General features: G+C 32.7%; 1 protein-coding gene across 1 annotated transcript in view; it reads right to left on the bottom strand.

Annotated features, from left to right (window-relative positions):
- KDM4C (lysine (K)-specific demethylase 4C) overlaps window positions 1-21411 on the bottom strand; it is a 349283-nt gene that overhangs the window by 158553 nt on the left and 169319 nt on the right. Inside the window, exon 9 of the mRNA XM_004677654.2 lies at window positions 1997-2190. Within this exon, the coding sequence (XP_004677711.1) occupies window positions 1997-2190 (194 nt within the window). The remainder of the gene's footprint in view (window positions 1-1996; window positions 2191-21411) is intronic.

Here is a 21411-nt window from a genome sequence, read left to right as displayed (position 1 = left end):
GAACAGGCAAATCAACAAGGCACATTGCTGAGGGGAGCAGCAGGTGAGACAGAGAGGTTTGCTGCTCCACATGGATCACTTCTGAGTGGGAATTGAACTCTCACTGAAGTAGCTACGTCTAGCTTGCAATGCTGTGCCCTAACTTACTGTGCCACCAGGGAGGACTGACAACTTAATATTTTCGAAGTGGATATCATTTTTCTTTTCCAACAAGTCATTCCAAAAAATCTGTTATAGATGCCTTTTGTATATGACAAAACATTTCTAACACTTTCATTTAGGAAAAAATATAAATCAAATCAAAGCACATACATTTCATTGTACAAACTCACACACCCATACCACAACCACCACCATCACCTCTAACACCTCAATTGAAATCAAGAAGAACAGAGATTTGAGATTCAGGTAGCAGCCAGGAAAATTAGCGTTGGCTGTTGCTCACTGTACAGTACCATTACCATCACTACATTTATCACTTTTATAAAAAAAAAAAAAAAAAACCATGCATAGGCCCATATGGGAAATACCTACATTAGCAACAGCACGGTACATATTCAATAAGATGGCTGATATCTCTTTGAAGTTTTAATGAATCATTCCCTTCATTAGATTTCCTTAGACAGGGTTTTATTTATGGGGGATCAGCAACTCTCTGACCAAGCAGAAAATGAAAGTATAACCAACAAGACCCTAAACATGGGCTTGAGGGGTGGGTGAGTTAAGTCTATTGATATTTTAAACTAGTGAAGGGATTTAAAATCTGTTAAAAATCATAGATCTATGGTCTCTATCAACCCAAAAAGAACCACACTATAGTAGTAAATTGGAGGTCAAATCATAGACATAACTAGTGTATTGTGCTTTTTGTTCATTAAAGAACAAATCTCGAGATATTCTATTAGAATTTTTTCTCATATTGAATACAACATCCTCCTCCTGCTAGCTTTTTTTGATAACGTAGATGAACACATTTATCAAAGGTATTGACTCTCTATAAATCATTGTTTCCCAAACAGTTTTGAATGGAACCCACTGATAGATGAGTTTTATAGATGGAGACATAATGCACAAACATACACACAGTTTCACATGTCATAAATTAACACTTAACTCAATCACATAGGACTATTCTCACCACAAGTCTACAGTACATCTTAGTCTAACTTCCCATTTCAAAAATGTTTTTCCCATCCTAATAACTTCATTTGAACACTAACACTTTGAAGACAACTGCTATCAACTATTGAGAACACTTGCATTATAATTGTGCAACTAATTCTGTATGTGCCTCAGTTATATATCCTGTAAAATGCAGAAGTTTGGGACCCTCCCTAGTAGCACAACAGGTTAAAGCACAGCACTATTAATCTATCATGAACTACGGCAGCACAAGTTTGATACCCAGCCAAAGAGGTGACCTACATGGCGTGGCAGACCTCTCCTGATATACCCGCTGCTTCCCTCGGTGTATATTTCAGTAGATTTGCCTGTTCTTTTCCCCATGCTGTCTCTGGTGAGTCTTCTTACCCCCTGCCCTCTGGCCTATACCCCAATTGCTGTATGATACATAAATAAATCTTTAAAAAAAATAACAAAATATAAACATTCCAATGAGAAAGGTCTCAGATATTTAACAAATGAGAGAAAACTACTATAATCAGTAACAAAATGACAAAGTTAGAAATCATAATACTGAAATTAATTAAAAAAATGGAGATAAATAAAAAGTATCAATAAACTTTCAAATACATTAGTGTAGCTTCTAGAAGTTCTAGACTTGTTCTATTTGCCATACATAGCAACTTTAGGAATATCAAATATTATATATACCTTTTCCTACATTCTATTCATTGATATACTTTTCAATAATTAAAAATATCTTGACTTAAATTTTTCAGTAATAAGTAAACTATGATGAGAAAATAGGAAAAAGTTGATAGTTTTTGAAGAACATCAGGTTCAATGACCCTCTTTAATAGAGTCAGTATATTACCTCTTGGATGCTTTTCTTACTTTCCTTCTCCTCTGCAGCCATGCTTTTACTTCAGGAGTAGATTCTGGAGTAGGTTTTGTGTGATCAATGGTGTATATATCCTTTCCTTGCTTCCAAAGGTGATATCTATCTGGCTGAAATTTTCTTACAAAGATATCCATTGAAATTTTCACCATGTCTTTCCTGCAGGTGCACTGAAACACAATAGGGTTGAAGTGCTTTAAACATTTCAGTAGCTACAGAAAGTCATGCTGAATCATACTTTGAATATAACTTACATGAATATTTAGTTACTACATAATTGAGGATAATGTTTCACAATTTCAAACATTCAGTCAGTGATAAATTCAACTTCCTCTGAATGGAGGTAATAACCTATTTATTCATATTTATAAATGACAAAGTAAGATGCTAAACTGCACTGCACATTCACTAGGACCTAGGTACCAAGAAAAACTCAAAGGAAAGAACACAAATTTGAAAGCATGTCTGTAAGAAGGATCACCCTCCCATCACAAGGATATATCAATGCATTGAATGTTGAAATGTATACAAAGCTTTAAAAAAAACCTATAATAGCAATATATAAAAGTAGTCAATGAATATGTCATTGAAGAATTTAACTAATGGGTCCAGAACAATATTTTAATATTTTAATCAAAATATATTGTAATCAAATTTAAGTTTATTAACAAGTACACATTCACAAAGTCACAATTAGGAGCAAATGAACAGTCTCGCCGACTCAAGGGATAAAACATCCACATCACCACCACAAACAAATCTATGAGAAGGAGTTGTGTTTCAGTCGTAAATTCTAAGAAAAGATTATTTTGAATCTAGGAAGACTTTATTCTCATGAATATATAGCTAGCAGTCATATCTTGTCTATAAAGACCTCATACAGGTTAATTTGTGTCTAGGCCAACACTATGTAATGAGGTAGTCATCATTCAAATAGCTCAGCAAAAGAAGTCTTAAAATGTAACTAAGGGCTCTCGCTGGTGGCACAATGGGTTAAGACTCAGCACTGCAAGCTAGCAGCAGCCACTTCAGTGCTAGTTCCATCCCTGGCCCTGGAGGTGATTCACATGGTGCGGCAGACCTCCCCTGACCCACCCTGCTGCTCCCCTCAGCAGTGTACTTCCTCCATCTGACTGTTCTGCTCCCAGCTCTGTCTCTGGTGAAGCCTGTCACTGCCCCTACACCTCTGGCTTTTACCCCAGTTCTGTATAAATAAATAAATCTTTACCAACAAAAGAGCTAATCTAATATTCCTTGACAATCTCTGACAACAGACTGGCTGATGGAAAATTAGGATTGAAACATAAGATTCTCAGGGTCTCACTAATGCAATTACTTTACCATGTAAATTAATTTCAAAGTTCGAATAAACTCCAGTCTAAAACCTCTCTTTATAGAGTTCAAATTTCTTTTATTTAGAATTATGATTTCAAAGTTCATAAAAATTATCCTCAACATGTTTAAAATCAACTACTTCAACTACAAACATTCTGTTAGAATCAATGATACAATTCATTCTATATTCACAGTCAACATTTTGAATCTTTCCCTTCTTTTATATCCCTAGAAATCCAGTCAGCCACCATTATGTATGCAAAATATTCCTTCCAGCTTCACTTTCAGGTGGTGAATTCTAGCATAAAATGCTGCCTAATTTTCCTGCCCTCAGTATCTCCTACCACCCGTTAATCTTTACAACTATCACATTAATCTTGATCAAGTATATTGTAATCTTTCATTTCTTAGCTCAGTAAGGTCTGATCACTCTGATCTGCCTTTAGAATAATGTCTCAATTTCTGAGCCTGACTTTTAAGATTTGCCTCCACTGGTGAGAATTCCAGGTTTCTCTCCTATTCATTTTCAACCTCAAGACCCTAGTCACTGGAGCCAAAATGCACCGAATCTCCCTCAGTACATTGTCCCTACCACAATGCTTTCTGACTCACCAGTCTGCTATACAAAGAAAATTCATCCTGAAAGTTGAATGCTAGTTGTATCAGTTGGTCCTCTAAATGCAGTAATATTTACCAACATCACTGGTTTCTATCAAATTAGTTAAGTATAGAAAAAGTTCTAAGTGATTTTGCTGCATTTAGCTTAAGACTAGGAATAATGAAAATCCTGAAAAATTTAAAAATAATAGTTTAAGATACAATGTTTTCATAAAAGAAGAAATAGAAGCTTTGACTCATCTGCAGAAACTTTATTTTCTTAATGTTACCAGTATTTATTTCATGAAGAAAAATAAAGAGTGAACAATATAGATATTATAGGACCTTTGTTGTAGGGAAATTATGGCTCACACATGTTAATTTTCCATTACCCTCTCCTAGAAATACTTCAGTTGTAAACATGCAACAAGATCTGTATGCAACTCAACTGCTTGACCCATTATAAGTACAACTGATAAGAGTTTCTTTGCATTTCAATATTCAAAAATACCTAGAACAATGTCAGAGTGAAAATAGTAAGCTTCACTACCACAGAAATAATTTACTGTTGTTAAGTATTGACAAATACTACTACTATTCTATATCTCTATGAAAATTAAATGAGGTCATGTAAAGGAATACCCTCTATAATTTCATCAGTAAGAAGAGTAGATATAGTTCCATTTCAAAATAAACTTAATGGACATATATGTACAAAGAAGAATAATACATGAAATTTTCAAGCAAACATTCTAGACATGAAATCATGATACTAATATGAGTGGTATTTCTTAGTACTTTGTTGATAACCATATATATTAGTTTAAAATATAAATTTAAAGGGAAGTATCATGAATTTTTATGCACTAGATTCCTCCATACTTGATTACTGAAAGACTTACTACACAATTCTGATGATTTGTTCTTGTCTACCAGGAAATCAAATTAATGCTTTGCATTATTTATACTGAAAATGAGTGATTTAACTTAAAGATGAATTTTGTTTTAAATCAGCAACTCGCTCAGAAAAAACTAAGGCAGTTATTTGAATCACAAATTGGAAATTTCATACAACCACAATATATGATTAATAAAACGAGAAGTTAATACTTCACAAAACACCCAAACTGAGGTATTACTTAAGCATTTTGTGACACACCACATAGCTAATTATAAAAAGAAGAAATGCTTTCATGTGCAAATGTCTGATAGGAAGGCTTTGAAGCTATACAAAAATGCGTGAAATTATTCTGTTCTTCAGTCTATTTATAACAATTAAACAATAATTAGGAAAGAAGGAAAGGATATTTTAAAATAACACCAGCCTAAAACTATTTGATGCAGTTGTTACAGTTGTTATATGGCTGTTCTGGTTGTTAATTGGGTGCTTCAGGTTGAATTGTGGCCCCAGTATATCCAGTGTGGCTTTATTTGGAAATACAGTTATGTAGAAATGATTACTTACTTAAGATCATTCTGACATAGGGTAGGCCCTTAATTTGGTAGGACTGACTGGTGTCCATATCACAATAAAGAGATAGATACAGGCACACAGGGGGGAAAGCCATGGGAGATGAAGGCACAGGTTGGAGTAACACATCTACAAGGCAAAGGCCACGAAAAGATTAACCTCCACCACCCGGACGAGGCAAGGAAAGATCACAAACACAAGAGTAACTTGGTACCTGCTAGTACCTTGATTTCAGTTTTCTTGGCCTCCAAAACTTTGAGACTATTTTTTGTTTTGTTTTCTTTTGTTATAAGCCACCTAATTTGTGTTGCTTTCTAATGGCAGTCCTAGGAAACAAATACTGTCTGAGAAAACAAATAACTGTATTGGGGAGTACAGTACAGCTGTGATACTACGTAAACTACGGAAGTGATTTATAAAATATAAGAATAAAGAAAATGCCTATTGCTATAAACAATACTGTGTAAGCATGAACAGAATATTGCAAGGCATATAAACTTTGCTATCAGTGTTTCTGTCAAAGTGTGTGATGGAAATTATCAGCCAGCTCTTAGATACTAGAAGAAAGGTAATTCCTGTTATGAGATGTCAGGATTCTGTTCTTCTATTGGGTGGAAGGTAGACTGTACCAGTTTTGAACTTAAGATATGCAGCTGAGGACCTTTCCAAGGAAAGTATAAAAGGTATAGCCTTGTTTTCACTACTATGCATTTTAAGATAGGAAAGGAAATAAATAAAGGAATTGATAAGTAAAATAGAACTATTGATATGGTATATTACAGAGACTGGATTTATGGGTTTTCTCAACAAACATATGCTAGAGACCAGACACATGATTCATGATCAAGTCAACCATCTCAGTAAAGCCAACAATGGAGATGTGATTTTCAGGAAAGATGTGCAAAGGATCCTTTCATCTGAATACTTATATTCCCATGAATTTCATATCACAGCAACGAAGTTTCCAAGATTTATATCAGCAAAAATTCTGTTAACCTTAACTAAAAATAACTAAGACAGGATGAAATCAAGGAAAACTTCTCCAAGAGTTAAGCCACAATGAAAATGGCTAAGTCAGCAAGCTTCCCTTGGGCTGTTACAGCAGTCCTAACAAACATACACTAGAGACAGAGAAAGATACTCTCATACATTTTATTTAACATATATAAATTAAGAGATTAAATCAACAGAAACACAATCACGTTATGTTTTTATAAACAAAATAAAATAATAAAAAAGCACTTCTCATCCATAGTATCAAAGGACAGTAGGCAAATTATTCTTTAACTTTTCATAATTATTCCTCAGGGTTCAATTTAGGATTATAATGTACATGGGTGATAAGAAAAAGAAAACATGGTAACAATTTGTTAAAAAACTATAATTCGTGATGTAGCATAATATAGTACTATAGAGTTCAGACTCAGACCTCATCTTCACCAATGACTGTGTAACCTGGATCAAAATGTTAAACCTCTCTGTGCTTCCATTTTCTTATTTGAAAAATGAGTCATGACAATGGTAGCTACCTGACAAAGCCAGTACAAAGATAAAACATTTTGTATTTGCAAAATATTTAGAATGTTATAAATTTTATTTAAATGTCTATTTAAAACAAATAAGATATATCCTATATAACAGGCTTATACCGGTTTGGCCACAACATATAGGGTTTCCTAGAGTTATTAGATTTTGTCACACTGGTATGTTAAAGCAAGTGAGGAAATGAGAATCAGGCTACCATGACTAACAAATAGTCGTAAGAGTCAAGAAATGTAGTATGGCTTTGAATAATTAGGGACTGGTGATAAACTGTGGTGATGATATGAGAGGGCTGAGTTATTGCCACAGGAGGGTCTTCTGTAGTGCACATCCAACTCTGGTTGGGACATATGTGGCAGCAGACTGAACTCCTTGCCTTCCAACTGAAAACTGAAGGCCCAGAGGAAGTCAGACATTTATGAATGGAAATGACCACAGAATAAATGAATCATTTCATGTACCAAAGGTAGGATTATATAACTAGAATAACATAGGAGTGAGGTTTAATTCATGTGAATGTTCCAAAGTATTCTATCCCAAAAGGCCTCTCTTCAAAATAAAAACTTGGTGTTAGATCACTCTACATGATATAGTTTTGTGAGACATGAAATAATATCCACTTGAATCTTTGGGTAAATGAGTATCTTTCAGTATGAAGGTTCTCTTCTTATTTACACACAGAATTGGAATGAGTGTCAACCACAGCATATCATAGCCTGGAGAAGATAAATAAGTGCTTAAAATTTAACTTGAATAATTGTCTGACACATCATTAATTTGCCAATAATTATGAAAAATTTCCAATGCATAGGATGAGTCAGATTTAATGAACAGGACAATCAAAACAAAGGGAGGAGTCAATGATGGCCAACCCATGTTGTGAAAACTTGTAAGTATCCAAATTAAGCATATTTTGCAGTCTTCTGTTGACACATGAGTAGTTAGTGTCTATAAACATAAAACACTATAAAATACTCCACTAATAATTACCATTACAACAGTATCTAAACCTAAAAGACATTTTGAAACACAAATAGCAATTTTCATTTCCTTAACAAAAGCAATCAATTGACTAAGATGGGTTTTACCACCTGATATATTTTATCAAAATCAAAAAAAGTGATTGCTCTTGAAGGTTATCAGTTATTTATCTTCAAGGCACAACCAAATTGGTTTTTTTAAATAATATAAAAGTTTATGTTTACACCATTTTGTGCCTTTTTCCATCTCAGTTGTAATCCCCACGGGTTTCCCATCACCAAATCACTCATGTGCCATCACCACAGTCCATGTATTTCCTCCCCCACCCCCCCAGTTTTTGATCCCATTCCCCATGCCACCCCCATAAAATGTCTCTGGTATGTAGTTGCTCATTATTATTATTATTTTCTCCCCTCATCCTTTATACGCCTGCTATGAGTGAAACCATCCGGTATTTTTGGCACAACCAATAAATAGAAATGCAGTGAGAAAGGAGCACTAATTTCCTATAAAACGCTTAACAAAACAGTCTTTTATCTCTATCTGTTATGGAAATATGGGGCTGTGTATAAAATGCCAATGACTCATTGGCTTTGAGAATCCAACAGTTTGCAAATTTCATTCTTCCTTTTAAAAAAGAGAATACCATATTTAAGAAATAAGAAGCAAAAGATATATACTCCATTTCGTTATTTTCTAACAACCTACATTCTTTAGCTATGCCATTAAGAATTAAGAAAGATGTGTTATTAACATAATTAGGTACAATTATTCACTATTTCTAACAAAGACAGTGTTAAGTATTAGGCATAGCAACCTATTATTTAACCAAGAATGTGACTAATGGCAATTACTAATTAGGACCAAAGTCAGTAACTAGTTCTGAAACATTATTTTATTCTTAATCATCAAACTACCATGTATAGTGAAATTATTTAGAATTAGGTACTATCAGATACTTCATGTTAAAATGTTTTAACAAATCTAAGGGTAGAACATCAGGGTTGACTAAAAAATGTGGGGGTTAAATTCATAAGCCTAAGATAAGTCCTATGCAACTAGAATTTTGACCACCTGATCTAATCTATTCTTTATTCTACTGTGCTTGCATCTCTTTGTTTCCTTCCCATTCTTTAATCTTTTTGTCTGTTTTCAACTTAGTCATAACCAAACCCTAAACTCTCTTCTTTCTCTAATACAATAAAGAATTACCTGTTGGTAACTTCTTAGCATTAATAAAAAAACTGTGTTATGAATTATTCTAGTACCCCTGAATCTTCCTCTTCAAATATGTACATATATAATATAAATAAAACAGATTTGCACTGCATCATATCAAACTTACAGGCAAGGAAGGTTCAGCTCTTTGGGAAATTGCCACACTGATAATCCAAATTAAATTTGAAGCCTTCTAGGCTTCAAGACTTTCTCTGCAACACTATACCTACTTCTTTATCATCCCCAAAATGAATGTGAATTAACATTTTGTGATTTTTATCAATATTTTCTGCTATTGTTCCAATGTAAAAAGTCATACAGTTTTTATGGGTTTTAGTCAATTATTTTAATAGACATAGCCTAATTTAAAGAGCTACTAAGAAATACTACATAAAAACTACTTTAATAAAATGGATGGAATACACAGTAAATCCAGCATTTATTAGAGGGAATGTATTCTATTTGAGAAGTATCTAACATTCTAATGAGATAATACAAAAATTGCTAAAGGAAATTTTGTTCTTTACATGTTCACCTAACACTAATGAATATTTAATGCGCTGAGATTAACTATAAAAATATAAAGTGATCTATTTATTTTGGAATTCCTCCAAATAGATTCTAAAAGATTAGTAGAGTGTTTTAATTCTGTAGTCCATTCTCTCTTTTATCATAAAATTTTCACTTCTGGTTATAAATATGGAGAGAATTTCACCCTTACTGAAGTACTTAGAATAGATGAATATTTCTTAGCTGTATCAAAACTAAGTATACATTAGAAAAAGGGAAATCAGAATTATGTAGTAAATGTAGATATATGTAATAGACATTATACTGAGCTAAAGAAATCAAGCTTCTGAAAAGTCCATACAGGTAGTCATTCCACCAGAAGTGGCTATGTTTAATGTTATTAATATGCAGTAGCCCATTGCCCTTTTGCATTCTGAACTTCACGCTAACTATAGCTTTTCTAGTTATTAGCTAAATTTGCTTCTCCCCCAAAAAATGTTTTCTTAAAACTCTCACAGGTTTTCAAAAATTAGGAATTTTATATATATATACTTGACCTGGTCCTCCCTGTTGGAGCAGTGAGTTAAAGCACAGCACTAAGAAGCTAAAGTCACTTCAGCATGAGTTTGATCCCCACCCTAGAAGTGCTCTACATGGCACGGCAGACCTCTCCTAACCCGCCTGCTGCTCCCCTCTGCAGTATACTTCGTCAATACCTGTTCTGTTCCCCACTCTCTCTCTGGTGGATCCTCTCACCACCGCTGCACCTCTGACCTGTACCCCAGTTCTGTATGCATAAATAAATAAATCTTTTTTAAAAAAAAGTTTTCCTAAAACTCTCACAGGATTTCAAAAATCAGGTATATTATATATATATATATACTTGATCAACCAGGTTCTTAAATGAAATTGTGATCAAGATCTTGATTCTCATCTCAACAAAAAACTGAAGTCACCTTATACTGCTGTTATAAAACAGCTTTTTAAAGTTTCACTCTGCACTCAAATACTTCTGTTTTACAGAATTTATTAACAAAGATAGTAGAGTCAAGCTTATTCAAAAAGCTAATCAGAAACTACATAAAAATATTTCAAGAGACTAATATAATGGTAGAATAGAAAATGGCCCATTTTCTGCCAGTTCTTATCCATGGAACACACTAGCATCCGACTTTGAAGACTTGGATGTTCATCTCTGATCCTATGTAGTATAAATTTTAACACTGGTTCATTTCACCTGTGCACTTATTCAACCATTTTAAATTTGTAGATACATTCTCTTACACACATAATTTTGGGAGATAATTATAGTTTTGAGTTATGAAAATTTGTTGATTTTAATTTTTAATTTAAAAAATATTTATAAGGACTGCTTTAATACAGGAAGTATAGCTTTAAAATTTAGATCTAATTAAGATGAAAAATGGTATTTGAACCCTACTTTGACTTCCTGAATTACATTTCATTTATCAGTCAAAGACAAATAATAGGCTATTCAACTGAGTACATGAAAAACAAACCATATAATCACATTACACTGAATGAAGGGGGTTGGGGATAAAATACAATGCTAAGATTAATATTAATCAATGAATTCAGTATATAAAGCTTACAAGGACATTTCCTTTGTTCGTACAGCCATTAATCACAAGGTCTGCAGGTGGCCTAGACATCCCATTTTCCAACTGTATACTCAGAGATTCCAGAATCCTGATTTTATCAAGGTGCACAATACATTTGAAAGTCTTGTGTGGGTCCCAGAGTACATACCCAAGGAAAATTTTTCAATATTTGTGCTCATAAACATTGAGGAACTAGTTTTAAAAGTTACTAAAGATAAACAAAATGTCTCACAGTCACAGTAAAAAGTATCATACTGAATTTCTTCTAATTTTAATAAAGAATTATTGGAAATATTTCAGATATTTTTCCAGCATTCAATTTTAAACCTATTTTAAACTTCTATTTTAAATCTGTCTTCTTGAGAAGTACATTCTACATGCCTAGTAGATCAAGAGGCTTTTAAAACATTCTTTTCAATAAATAGTTATTTTATAAAACATAGGAGAAAACAGATCTCAGAATTTAAATTAGCTTGTGAAAAGTCACACAGCTAACAAGCAATACAGCCTTTGCCAGATTATAATCTAGAACAACTCCACAGTTTTACTCCAATGTTGAAAACCCAAACCACATTCAATACATTTTAAATGTGGGTCATATTTTTCCATTTGATATGTATGACCCATAACCAAACTTTAATCATAGTTGAGAACAAATATATGGGTCTCATTATTTTTGCTTTTTATGCATATCATACCATGTTGACAGACTTTATTCAATCAAGCTAGCAATTTTCCAAAATACAGTTCCTCTTCTACCCCTAATTCTAATAGGTTCAGATTAATTTCTAAGCAATATTTCCAAGTTTTACCATGCCAAAATATGTCTTCCTTATAAAATAAGGCAATTATAAAGCAATTTAAGGTATGGGACTAGAAACTCTATCTTTCTAACATATGGGAATACTGTTCAAACAGACAAAAGAAAATATATGCAAAAAGAAGGAGAATGCATTCAAATAGCCTGCTCTAGCAGTCACCAAAATATTCTGGAGAAATTATTTTTAGAATTTCTGCCTCTCAACATTTACTTAACTATCTGAAAGAAAGTTATGGAAGTCCAGAATTACAGATATTAAACAATCCACTCTCACTATGCCATATAAAATATAACATGAAATTGAACTCATTAGTACTAAGGGATAGATGAAGTTATTTTGTTCTGAATTCATGCATGGCATATCAAACTTTACATGGGTGATAATTTTGGGCAAGATTAGATAAAGTATATAGCTCTACAGACTCTTAGGGAGCTAAGTGTCTTATGAATATGTTTATTAATAGAGCCTATAAGGTCATGTGTAAGAGACAACAGAATGAAGTACACAACATATAATCCTTCTCCTATGATGCTCAGATATTTTGAATCCACTTTTGAGAGTCTGTCGGGTATTTCTTTTTAAATGACCACAGGAACAAAATTAGAAGTCCATCATGTACCTAGGAATGAGCCTTAGGAAGCAAATTAACTGACAGCACAAACTTCCCCAATGATACTTCCTTAAGAAACTTCAATGCAGCATCGTAAGGTAGTTCCTATACTCCCACTCCCAAGTGTGAGAATATGTCGGGCACCACTACTATCTTATCTGTTATTAACTTGGTGAAATGGTTCAAAATACATCAAAAAGAGATATATCATCATGAAACAGAAGAAAAACAGAGATGATAGAAAAACACACAATGGATTTGAATTTTTCAATTTTTCTCTGGTCAAATTTAGAAATCACCAATAGGGGTACACATGGTAAAACATCTTCTAAGAAGACTTATTATCATTATTCTAGGAAAACAAGATGGGAATAACAGAATTTAAATCAATTTAAAGGTCAATAGAGACCCAACATTCAGAACTAACTTCCATGACTATCACAATTAATGAAGAGACTTCAGACTCACAAATAACAAAATTAAACTGCATTAAGTCAATCCATCATGTTAAAATAAATCTTGCCAACAATTTGACGATATATACCAAAACTTGTAAATATGTAAAAATCGTTTAAAATCTGAAGCCTCTGTGACTAGTAACACTAAAAGCTGAAAACTACTCCTAAGAAAATATTTATTAATGTACCACTTTAAGAATGTCTGTGTCAGTTTTATAAAAGATCTTAAAAATAATAATAATAAACCATTTTCTGGAAACATTGGGTACTTGTTTCAAAAATCATGGTATAAACTATGGAACATTTAATGCTATGAAAAACCTTTACCATTACATAAGAGAAAACAAGTTATATATGTGTGTACATGTATATGTGTGTGTATATCACCACATTTGTAATAATATATGTATGTATACCTATAATAAACACACATATATGAAAGATCGATCCATTTCCATCTCCATACCTGATTTGAGCTATAGAGATAAGAGTTACTAGCTGCAAATTGAATTCTGAAAGGCAGGAGGCCGTAGTTTAAACCAAAAACTCATTCTTGGCATAGAAGTATCCACAAATAATGGGTCCCTTTTCTTACATGACATCAAGTTTCTCTTACTCTTCATCTTTCTAAGTGAAAGTTTCACCTTATTCTTTTCCTTCAGAGCATTCACAATAACTTGAAAGTATATGTTTGTGTGTTTGTTTAGTTAACATCTGTTTCTTGTACTAGAATCAGTGCCCTATCATGACAGCGTTCAGATGTGTTTTATCACTGTATATCCATCACCAACAAATAGCTTGTGCCATAAATATTAGCTAAATGATTGCTAAAACACTAGAATACCAGTAATATAAGAAGGAAGTCAAAAATGAAAATTAAAATCTAATGTCAACCTCACTATATTTAAATTATGTAATAAGCCACCTTATTTCTATTTATATAATGCAATAAAAATTTAATTATCTGATCATTATGTAGCATTCTGATTAGAAAATCTCGAAGTATTTTGTTAGTAAATATAGAACTCTGCCTTAATTAATGGGAAACATGTCAAAATCTTAAGAAGCATTTTTTTTAGTCCAGCTAATGACATGCAACTATAAGCTACAGTTCAGATTTCTAACCCTATGTTTAGTCTCTTAAAGAAAATGGTTAATTCAAATAAAAAGTATCATCATTGTATTGTAATAAATCACTAAGTCCTGGAAAAGAAAATCCCTTCACCACCCTAGAGGCAATATATCCACTGATGAAAAAATCAAGGGAACAGTTTGGTGGGATGTGCTCTCTTTCGTACTCGACAGATATTCATTAATCAGTTCAAATATAAAAATGGGCTATGAAAAATACAGTCCTAATGATCTACATTGTCTCATTTTCACATGTACTTTTATTATATTTAAATGTAAATTGGATGAAGTCCAGAGAGTAATCATAAAAGCAGCTGATAGCAGTCTTGCAATCTGCCAAGCAAAAAGAATACTTGAAAACAGTTTCCATTCAAACATTTCTGGGGCCAAAAAAAGCCCACATCTGTAAAACTTATACAAAAATCACAGTACAGATTACTCATCTGTATTGTAATATGGAGGAGTACAGTGCTGCTGTTTCACATATTTCCTCAGTTGTGGCTTCCTGTTATAATTCATCAATTGCCTACAATTTTTTTTAAAAAGCAGGTATGTTCCATCCATTTTTATGAGAGAAAAAAATAATAGTGATAGTGACTATTTATTAAATCAAAACACAAAAGGACTCAACTAAAGGAAACAGAAAGGTAGAGAACTGGGGTTGGAGCTCAGCACTCAACATTTGGTTTTGATTCTCTTTTCAATTCAAGAACTTGTGGCAGAAGATGCTGGGGGAATGGACAGGCTTATGGAAGACTATAGTAATACAAAATTATCATTACTAGCTTCATCCTTTTCCTTTTTACTTTGCCCAAAATAATAATAATAAATAAATAATAATAGTTGAAAATGGCTTCCTCTATTATACATCTGTTTGGGAAATCAATTTTACTGCAAAATTACCATACTTGATCCATATTTTTGGCGCATGACTAAATGGCAAGCCTTTTTTTCCCAATGCAGACCCATGAAGTCCATCCCACCACCAAGCTTCTGTAGAAAACAAAAAGCTCAGTTCTTTAACTATGTTAATAAATAAATGGATGTTAATAAATCCATATTCAACTTAGTGTAATGGCTGTACCAGTGCAATAATGTCCCAATAACAAGCTAGAACAGCATTCTTTCTATGCATAATGTGCCTAATACAATCAAAGAGTGATAACTACAGTGAACAAACATTGGGGAAGGCAGAAATCTGAAAGTTTTGTGGAACTTGATAGTTGTTTTTATTATTTGCTATTTTTTTCCCAGAAAACCAACTACTAAATTTTGTTGTGTTATACAGTCCTAATACTGCTCCCCATTCATTAGCAGGTTTTGTGAATAAAAAGGCACCTTGATTCTCTCCCACATATGGGTAACCTGTTTTAGTTAAGTTTAGACTGGCCAAATCTAACATCCCATCTGCAAGGCAAGAGTGACATGGCCCATGGTTAAGCACAAGACCCAAGAGAGAACGGTGGAATCCAATTTAGAAAGCACAGCAGTCATGTTGGCCACAACATGAGGAACAACTGCCTATGAAGGAAGCCACATCTGAGAGAAGAACTAGGGACAAGAAAGTGTGAGAGGAACCAGATGTATGCCTGAGAACATACTTCAAAGAGGCAGCCCATTTTCTATCTACAACAACAGGAGGGAGGATTTAACTCTGAGAAGCCTTATTTATTAAGACCTTATTTTACTCATTTTATCTTAGGATAAAATCGACAAACTTCACCCATATTTCCTAACTATATGATACATTCACATAAATGTTAGAATCACCAATGCACATAAAAAGAATTCTTAAATCCTTCTAAATTCGCCAGTTGTTACTGGAACTTTGTGGTTGAAAAAGATCAAACTTGACTTATAAAAGGAAAAAAGTTATAATCATGATGGCATGAGTTATGTAAGATAGTCATGTATTCTAAGCTATATACAGATATTAAAACTTAGACAGAAAAGCAATCAGTAATAGTTTTTCAAAACAAGATATTTCAAATGTTCATTCTTACATGTAGTCAAAACACTTAATGTGAATTAAGATGTTCTGAATTATCAGGCATAAAGATAAACATAAATGTATAGAAGTCTGGAGATTTTTTTTTAACCTTTCCCTAAATCGCCTTTCCTTAAAGTCACCTTTAACCTAACAAATTTGGGCACCTTTCCTATGTTTACCAACTTCTTAAATGTTCTGTTTTGGAGGAAATTTATTTTTATACAACTATATAAACCATTAAGATTTTAAATGTCATTCAATACACACAAAATTTCAATATGAAAAAGTAATATATGTATAAATTCATTTCTGTTTCTCTATTATCAAGAAAGAAACATCAAAATGCCAATTAACTTTTGACTAATACAACAGAAGTTACATGTTACAATTTCACAGGCCAATACAAAAATTTTAAATACCCAATATAAAATAAAGCCTAATCTAAAATAGGGTGTTAGAAATATGCCAACCTGTAACCAAAGAAACTAAATGAATAACATGCATTAAAAGGTAATATTAAGGTACTTCATTGCACCACAAAGTTTATTGGAATCCTAAGTTAAAAATGAGCCCTTACTTTACACTGGCCTTCCTCCAGCAGTTCAAGTCAAGAAAATTCGTGATTTTTCTTACTTAAGATTTAAGTACACCTTCCCTTTTATATTGTTTTTGAAAGTTAATTTTTACTTGGCAGCATCAATATCTGAAAATTTTGTCAATCATAGACCAGATGTCCTAGCTCTGAGAAGACCTGTCTGGACAAATTCCTACAGTGGAAGCAGAACAAAGAACACTCACCAATAGCAATCAATTAAACACACAATCATACCCATGGCTTTGGCCAGTGAACTGAATGTTATTCAGTTTTTTGCTTTGTTTTGTGTTTCCCCTACCCACCACCCTTTACCCCCAACAATGTTCTGTCTCCTAAATTCTTAAGCAAAGGAGGGGACTATTGTAAAATACCAGGTGTTGAGTTTTTTTTTAGGTGTTAATTCAAACAAGAGTAAACACCTATCACTTACTTTGTGCTATATGTACCAAGTAGGGTGATAATATATATCCATTATTATTTCACTGAATAGGTGTTATCTAATTTCATATCTTTGACAAAAATGTAAAAATTCTTACTTTATTAAAGAAACAGAATCAACAACTGGCTAATAATTATGAATACTGTAAGTGGATGAATGAAGACATAAGCCCAGGTCTTTCTGGCTTCATTTCAGCACTCCTAAAAATAATATATATATTGTCAAAAGTATTGAGAGGATGTAGAACACTGATAATCAGTAAGATCCCAGTCCTCTACTCCAAAGACCTGCCTTTTTCCAAAAGAGTTCTAGTTTGGTGTAGATACTGAAAAGACCTGCAGAGATTAGAAGACATAAAGGCAAGAATGACTCAGTAGCAGGCTATTAATTGACAACAACAAATCAAGGGTTTAGAGATGCAGATAGAGAACAGCTCCCTAACATTCCTGATCCCTAGATAACAGTACCTTCCCTACACACACTTTTTCCTTCAGTCCTTAGAACAATGTAGTAAGTGCAACTTAATGATAAACAAAACTACTAAGAAGAGCTGTAAATTCATGTACAAGCCTTTAGGTAAACATGTTTTCATGTTGTGGAACTTCCTTTGTGAAGAATCTTAAATTTTTGGCTCATGTTTTATTGGTATATTTTGTCATTTTATTAATGACTTATTTGAGATCTTTATATCTCCCAGTTATCAGTCCTTTATCAGATAAATGTTTTATAAATTTTTTCTACTGATTTGGGTCATTTTAATCTATTATCAGCATTAAGTTTTTGATTTAACAAAGTCTAATTCATTTACTTTTTTCTTATGATCATTGTTTTCTGTAACTTAAGAAACTTGTTTATCTCTGAACTATAAAGATATTCCTTTATATTTTCTTTAAAAAGCAGAAAATTTGGTTTTTATGTCTAAGGTCCATCCATCTTGAGTTAATAGTCATATGCGGTGGGAATTACAGTTAAATTTTACACATACTGTGAAAATTATTTTGCCCAATGATCTCCTTGGTGGGTTTATCAAGTATTAAACTATGGAAATATGGAGCAAATTTGGGTTCGCTCTGTTTTCTATCAAAAAAGATCTGGATCTTTGAGGAGAACCAGATCTACATGTAGATACATTATTCATAAACAATCATATTACCTACAAGTGGGGACAGTTCCACTTTTTTATCTTTATGATTTTATATTTTATGATGACTAGAATGGGTTTAGTTTTCAATGAAATGACACACAAGAATTGATTGTGAAAAACCTCACTTTATGCTAAATACTAGGAAATAACTGTGATGTTTCACCATTCAGTATGACATTTATTGTAGGTTTCTTATATTTACTTTATTGACAAAGTTTTCCCTAAGAATTTTTATATAAAGTGAGTATTGTTTTTCTGCATTTATTGAAATGATCATATGGTTGTTCTCCTTCATTCTGTTAAGTGATGAATTGAAGTGACTGATTTCTTTAATGTTAAACCAGACTTTCTGTGACAATTTTTTGTGTCCACTTGGCCAAGGAGTGCACAGACCATTTGGTCAATTATTCAGATTACATTTGCAAGGGTCTTTCTGGATAGGATTAACAACAGACTGCACAGAGCACATTACCGTCTCTAACACAGGGAAGTCCCATTCAATCAGATGAATGAACAGAACAAAAAATTTGGCCCTTCCAGGAGTAAGAAGTCCCACCTGCCTGACTGCCTAAGCTTGGAAAGGGGTTATTCTGTCTGCAGACTAGATTTGAAATATGGGACGTTCTTAGTTTCCAGCTTCCTCATTTAGATCTTGGGGCTTTTTAGTCTCCATAATTAAGTAGGCCAATTCCTTCTAATAAATCTCTTTAATAAATACATCCTGGTAATTCTGGAAAAACCTGAATAATGTACTTGTCTCTGAAGATAAATGCCACACAGTTATCAATTATCCTCATTTTGCCATAGTTCTGCTATAACAAATAATTGTATTAAAGAATGTAAAGTGGACATGTGTTTTTAAGTTATTTCCCTGCAAGTAGCATTACTTTATGTTCACAAATTGCTATGTTTACACATCCAGGATCATCCTTCTCTCTTTTTTTTTTCACCCTTCTCTTTTATTTCCTACTAATAATAATTCTCTCATTAAAATAATGTAACTTCCAAGATGTAGGCACAAAGAAGTCATACAAACAAGGCTTATATAAAAACTTCTACATTTCTAGGGTTTAGCATTCAATAACAGAGGTATACAAGTATAAAATTGTGGATAGATGTGAAAAGACTACTGAGGAGAATGAACCACAGAGAAGTTAACTTAAAATATGTCCTCCATGTTAAAAAAAAAATCTGACTAAAACATTTTTTGGCTTATAAACAACAACAACAAAAAAAACAGATTTCTTTAGTCAATTAAATTCCAAGAGTGTTATGTTTTAGTATCGAATAGCCTAAATTATTAGCCCTGTTAGCTTTCAATTTAAACTTTATTTTTTAATATTTTCCAAACTGAGGAATAATCCTAGGAATAAATGAAAATCTGATGGTAAGGGAAACTAAGACTAAAAATGAAGAGGAATATGTAAAGGTGACTGAAGCACCATCAAGGAGAACTAACCTACTATGTTCACATTTGAGGTGAAATAAATATGAAAGATGTCAACACAGATAAATATCCTCAGAGGATAAGAGGATGAGAACATTTCTAGTAGAGGTAAGAGCTCGCAGGAAGATTCATGGGAGAAAGCTAGCATGTGAGTTGGCTGCGAACTCTTACCTCTACTAGAAACATTCTCATCCTCTTACTTTACTGAGGATATTTATCTGTGTTAACAGATAAATATTTCACCTCAAATGTGAACACAATAAGTTAGTTCTCCTTTCTACAAACAACCCAAAGCCACTAATACAAGTAAGTGTGATTATTTTATAATCAAAGGCTTGAGTGTCAGAGGACAACAGTCATGCTTGTTTATCCTGTTCTTCACAGCAATTCTCAACAAAGGAACAATAAATACTTTCTGCATTAATTACTAAACTGAATGGAACAAAATAAAAGGTGTCCATGTAAACATTTTCAACAATAAATACTTGTATATTCTACTTACTAAATGCCCAGCACTGTTGTAAGCACACTGCATTTTTAATAATTCAACCCTAGGAGGTTAGTACAATTATTATCCATATTTTAAAAATGAGAAAAATAATATACAGAAAGGCTAAATAGCTTGCCAAAGGTTTCTGCTGGTGTCAGATTCAAACCCCAGCACCAGTTTTTAATGAATATTAAGACAACTATACCAAAATCAGGTCCAAATTAAAGGTTACTGAAAGGAAGTGTCCTGTAAAATACTTGAAGGTCTAGGACCTCACATATGTATATCACAAATTATGGAAAATGTCACTAATTGTTGTTTACTGAGTTGCTTTTGTAATCATTGAGACTGTTGAGTTATTTTAGCAATAGATTAATTAAATCTTTCATGCTACCGACTGCTTTTTAAATATTACGAATTGAATGCCCAGATAAGTTACTAAAGAAGGGGACAAAAGATCTATCTCATGGATGAGACAAGTCATTAAAACTGGTGGCTTTTTTTTTCCCTTCAAAGGATCAAAGAAATAAGCATCATATTTTACTTAGTCTGTCATGTTGATTATGTAAGATTTACTATGTAAATGCTAAAGATACTTTATAGCACTTGTGTTTTCTTTAATAAAAACAAACCTATTAAAACGATCACTATACATATTTATGAAAGAAACCATAAAGTTGTATCTTTGTGCGGCCTGAGTATGAAATAATCATAGAAATTCAGTTATCCTTACATCATCTGAACTTTAATTGACTTAGTTTGTATTTTAAGTATTACAAAACTGAATGTGTTGTCTACATCTGGTTTCAAATGGAATTACATATAATTTCTCCTAACTATTGCTTGTTAGAAAAACACCACTACAGCAAAGAAACATACTATAATATAAACTAATTCTGGATTTTATACAAGTTCAGCTGTGTTTTTACTTAGTGCAAAACATATATATATATATATATATATATATATATATATATATATATATATATA

The sequence above is a fragment of the Condylura cristata genome, unplaced genomic scaffold, assembly GCF_000260355.1.
Source record: "Condylura cristata isolate star-nosed mole 26May11 unplaced genomic scaffold, ConCri1.0 scaffold00006, whole genome shotgun sequence".
NCBI classification, from domain to species: Eukaryota; Metazoa; Chordata; class Mammalia; order Eulipotyphla; family Talpidae; genus Condylura; species Condylura cristata.
The sequence above is the reverse complement of the archived record's forward strand: the minus strand, read 5'-3'. Positions and strand labels throughout refer to the sequence as shown.